Below are 5,358 nucleotides of genomic sequence, written 5' to 3' on the forward strand. Positions count from 1 at the left end.
TAACTCTTTATTTTTATTACCTATCATATAATGAAAAAAAGAAGTAATTATTTAATATTTTTTTTATTTTTAATGTTGACAAATTAAATGAAATGGTATATAAAATAATTTGAAAAAAAATATTTAAAGAATGCAATGTAAGAATTAGTAAAAAATTGATGGTATATAAATTTAAGGGTAACTTTTGTCATTTATAAAATAAAGTAGGGATAAAAAAGATAAATCAAGCATTAAATAGGTGGGACCACGACTTTTGCTTTTGTAGCTTTTAAAAGCTCCTCCTCCCAGCTTTTAAAAATTGAGGAATTTGGGAAGTATTTTCAATAAAAAACACTTTAATTTTTTTTACCAAACACTAATTTAAAAATTATTGACATATATAGGTTTTGATAGTGCTTTTGACAAAAAAAAACTTTACCAAACTCAGCCTAAGTCCTTGGTTTGATGATGTCACATCTCCATCATCCAACGATTTTGATGCTGCGAATTCATTTTTGAACTTGCGCTGCTAGTTCAAAATTTTTCCCCTTGTATAATAATTCATTATATAGTTAATTTTTAGCTAAAGGATAAGGTAAAATTAAAAGCTCCAAAACATAGCAACAATGGTACTCGTTAGAAAACCCTCGAAGAGGGCTTCATAATATATAAAATTTATCATTTTTGGATATATGGTTCAAAATATATTTAATTTTTTAGTCTATATTTATTTATTTTTATTTAAGATAGAGAAAAAAAAGGGAATCTATGCCGCTATTAATGATGTCATCCCGCGTGGTTATTGTCCGCCTTAGGAATAAACTTTAATATTTAAGATCGAACAATAATATATATTTAAAAAAAGAACCAAGACAGATAATTTGGTCAACAGGACCAAACTAACTCAATTATATTTTTCTAGGACTGTATGGTAGTTTCTACTTATTATAACTCCTTATGTATCCTAATTTTTCAAGGTATAATTGCCAAGCAAACTAGAATCTAAAAATCCGATCATTGGAATTTTACAAATTTGATCTAATTAGAAAGATTTTAAAGAGATCACAAAATGAGTACAAACAACAATATTTAGAGTTTTTACAAAAAATTTGGAAGTTTATCCTAATATGCCTTATTTTCGAAAATTGAATGCATAATCATTATGCGAACCACCACAAAGGATGCGTAACCATTATCCATAACTAATTTTCCGTTGTAACTAATAAAACGATGTACTCCATCCGTTTCAGAAAAAGTGATACTTTCACTTTAGGCACAATCTTCGAAAACTGAATTCATAGCCATTGCTAGAATATTAGAGCTTCGGTCGGCCCTCCCCACCATGACAACGACGTTCTAGTATAACCTAAGACATGAAGATCAGAAAATACCAGTAAACTTCTTTAATCGTTTTTAGAAGGCTAAAAAAAGAAAAACAATGTGTTAACAACTAATGTTACTGCTTCAAAAAAGAAATTATAAATAAAACAACTAATGTTACTAGATAAAGAGTATTACATTAACTAGTTGGAAGCCTAACAAGCTAAGCTCCAACAACATACTACTACATTAATTGAACAGGTTGTCGTGCTAGCCTACCAACGAGTCTCATGGGTAGTCTAGCCAAGGAAGCCGAAGCAGGGGCTGAGATTGTGTCACAAGGAGGATAAGCTAACTCTACCTTCTATGTTGATTTCTGCAATATTACACCATTGAGAACTCGGATCTGAAACCTCCTGGAACGCATAAAATTTTGGAAAACAGGATGACCAGATGAGCTAGGTACCCGTTTTAGGTACATTAAACTTTCAACGAAACAAAAGTGTTGACGTGAGGAATGACTTGATAGACGATAGTGCCAATATCACCATCTGGTATCTTACTAAGGGTCTCAGTTTTTGGATCATATATAGAGAGACCACTTCTGTAGTACCATAATAGAATTCTACCGGTCTTTGTGATGGCAAACGGAACAGGGATATATTCTATTTCCTTAATTTCTATTGCTATACTGAACTCCTTGATCCATCTCCAATCACGACAATCTTTCTTACACTTTTTTGATATCATCCCATTAGATGTTTCACAACTACACATATTCATATTTTTCAGCGACCATATATCCACACTACGACCTGGCCTTCGATGAACAAGGCACAGACAGTCTCTCAGCACCTTGAGTTCAAGTAGACCTGGACTTCCTATACCATCGTCTGATTCCTGTACCTCAAGTACTACCTCATCTTCGAAATTGAAAGCCACTATTTTCCATTCCAGGTAGTCCATCCAGTGAATAGCCCCGTCTGCAATGACACCTGGTGTTGCGTTTGTTATCTTAAAAAAATTTAAGAGGAAGTATGGGATAATTTCTTTGTGCCTCCAAGTTTTGTCAACTCCAAGAGTAAACACTTGTAGGTCTCCTATATATTCGTTCAGATGGTAGCATACTCTAACGACCTTGTATTGATTAGTGGAAGGAACATAACAAAATCCAGATGTAACAATGGCAGCATCGTAGTTGTAAGTAGAATCAATTAAGTTATATCTTGGTAGATTCCACTCTTCTCTTGTAACTGGATTGCATATGTAGATAGGATCACCGCCAACCAATCTCGAACTATCGGACACAGCAAAACAAACCAAACCGTTGCATGAACCAACTAGTGTATGAGTTGTCTTCATGGGAAGGGGCGCTGTATACTTTTTGGATTGATAGAAAGTAGGATGATTGAAATTGTATCCTCCTGTAAACTTTTTGAACACGACTCTATCTTCATCATAAAAACAGTCTCCATAATAGATGGTCTTTTTGGGTGATATTCCATAAGATTTCGCTAAGAAAAGAAAACTCTCAATCATAGTAGAAATACTAAGGGTTAAATCTCTTCTAGCAACATGAGTACTGCCGGTGCCATCGTTTCGACGCTGCTTCTTCATGCAAGGAGAATAAATGTCGTTATTAGTTACGTAGTAATCACAATCATGTAGAAATCTGCATAGATGAATATTTGTAAACCAAGTATCAATTTTGATGCTTCTGTTCCAATTCCTACATACCATTTTGACAAATAAGACGGAATCAGCAGGTAACCGTGAAGATATATTTGTTATGATATCTCCAGGAAGATTCTCCATCTAGCTTTCTCTTCAACGAACTAAACAATTCTAATATTAAAACTCAATAAGATCGGCACTGAGATTTTTTTTTTCTTTGTGAGTTGGATCAACACAGAGATAAGGAGATACTATGAGATACCTACAGTGAGTATTTATAAACGAAAGGTATAGGCTGTTAGGGTGTTCCAGAAGAATTCGGATAATAATAACAATTAACCTACAAAACCGAGTCCCTAACGAGTTCGCCTTTTCAACTCGTGCAAATATTCCTCGTTCAAATAAGAAAGGCCGTGGACCAAGGGCATATAATAAGGAGGAAGTCTGGGGTTTGATGGAGTTGGGTCTAGTAGTGGGATAGCCCAACTGGCTGGATTTTGGTGGAGGTCTAGTTCCGATTTTCGCCTATCAAAAAAAAAGGGCCGTGACAAATGCAATCTACATATTAATTATGGAAAATTTGTTATTCGGTCCTAAGCCCAAATAATTAGTCATAGGAAAATTTCTTGTTTGGTCCTAGGCCCATATAGTTATTTATTCCTGGATCCAACCGGAAATTAATATTATTCTTAGGTCCACAAGATGGAAAAGACCTGGCTTCCCTCCATGATACGTGTGAACGTTTTCTCTCTATTCGAAGTTCGGACCCACTGATTAGCAAAACACTTTCTATCTTTGGCTCTCTTCATTTTTCCTTTCCCTTCTCTATTCTTAGAGAATTCTTGTGATTCAATCAAGGAATCACAAACCAAAAACCTAGATTCCGATCTTTGAGAAACCAAAACTCCAAACCTAGATTTCGATTTTCCAAATTGAATCAAGATTTTTTTTCTAGATCTACGAAGATAGTACTGCTCTTATATAAGAAGACGATGATGATGAAGAATCACCAACACAAAAAACCAAATAAACGAGTAAAAAAAAAAAAAGCGTATTGAAATCAGTAGCGGAAAAAGGTATGAATCAGAAGTACATATTTGATGTACTGGAAAAACCTAGTTTATTTTAACCAATATGATACATCACTGCGTATAAGATGATTTTTTTTTTGGATTTTGACTGTTTAAATCAGAAGTACATAACTCAAAAACTGATGAAAATCATCGTAAGTGACATGCGGTTAGTGTTTGTGTTTGTAGTTTCTGTTTCTGGTAGATAGATTTGCGGGTACATAACTCAAAAACTGATTGAATAACAATCAAAGTGACATGCGGTGTGTTTCTATTGTTTTCTGACACATAGATCCATCAGTACATATATACGATACCGAGGTAAAAAATCACTATGTTGTTTATATACTCAAAAAATCACTATGTTGTTTATTATTTTTAGTTGATGAGATAATGATCCACCATTACATAACTCTAGTACTTAAGAAATAAGTTTTTTATGCTTTCATTGGATTTAATCCCTATGAACATCAAGTACATAACTCACATACTGAATAGTAAACATAATTATGCTTTCACATGTGATTTTGGGTGTTTTAGGCATATGAGTATGCAGTACATAAGGCCAATACTAATTATGTAACATTGGTTAAGCTTCTATATAAGATTGTTTGTGTTTCTTGCACATGGATTTGTCAGTACACATAACTCAAAAACTATTGAATAACAATCAAAAGTGACATGAGGTGTGTTTTTTTTCTTTCTTATTTTCACTGCATACCAGTACATATATGATGTACTGAGGTATAACAGTGTTTTTGTACTCTAAAATCATTATGTTGGTTTATGAGATAATGATCTTGGGTATGCAGTACATAAGGCCAATACTGATGAATGTCTTTATGCTTCCATATATGATTGTGTTTCAGACATGATGATTGTGCAGTGCATAAATGCTACACTGGAATAAAATTAACTATATTTTTGTAGGGAAGGTTGTGCCAAAACCTGGTACGAAGTTGTATAGATCTGGACTCAAAGCCTTACATATTTTAGTAGCCAACATGAGATTGAGTGGATATACTTTGAGTGATGCGCAATTACAAAAGATAGATGAAGCATCGTTATTCACGGACTTCCCTTCAAGCACTGGACACTTATGGAAGTAAATCCAGATTCTTATGGAAGTAAAAGTGCTCAATACTAGTAGTGTATATTAGTTGTACTATGAAAAAAATACTACAATGTATATTGGTTATAAAAAACACAGTTAAAACTCAAATAAATTTGCATCTGAGCATTTTAGATGCACATATTGTTTTATTCTTTTAACTTTATGGTGCTCGTTTTATAGTGATCACTCAATGTATGTGTG

General features: G+C 33.5%; 1 protein-coding gene across 1 annotated transcript; it reads right to left on the bottom strand.

Annotated features, from left to right (window-relative positions):
• Window positions 1-1,779: 1,779 nt before the first annotated feature.
• Window positions 1,780-3,114, bottom strand: LOC113279993 (F-box protein At3g07870-like). The gene has a single exon (XM_026528624.1). The coding sequence runs from the start codon at window positions 3,112-3,114 to the stop codon at window positions 1,780-1,782; it is 1,335 nt and encodes a 444-aa protein (XP_026384409.1).
• Between the last annotated feature and the right edge of the window lie 2,244 nt (window positions 3,115-5,358).

The sequence above is a fragment of the Papaver somniferum genome, chromosome 5 (assembly GCF_003573695.1).
Source record: "Papaver somniferum cultivar HN1 chromosome 5, ASM357369v1, whole genome shotgun sequence".
In the NCBI taxonomy this organism is placed as follows: Eukaryota; Viridiplantae; Streptophyta; class Magnoliopsida; order Ranunculales; family Papaveraceae; genus Papaver; species Papaver somniferum.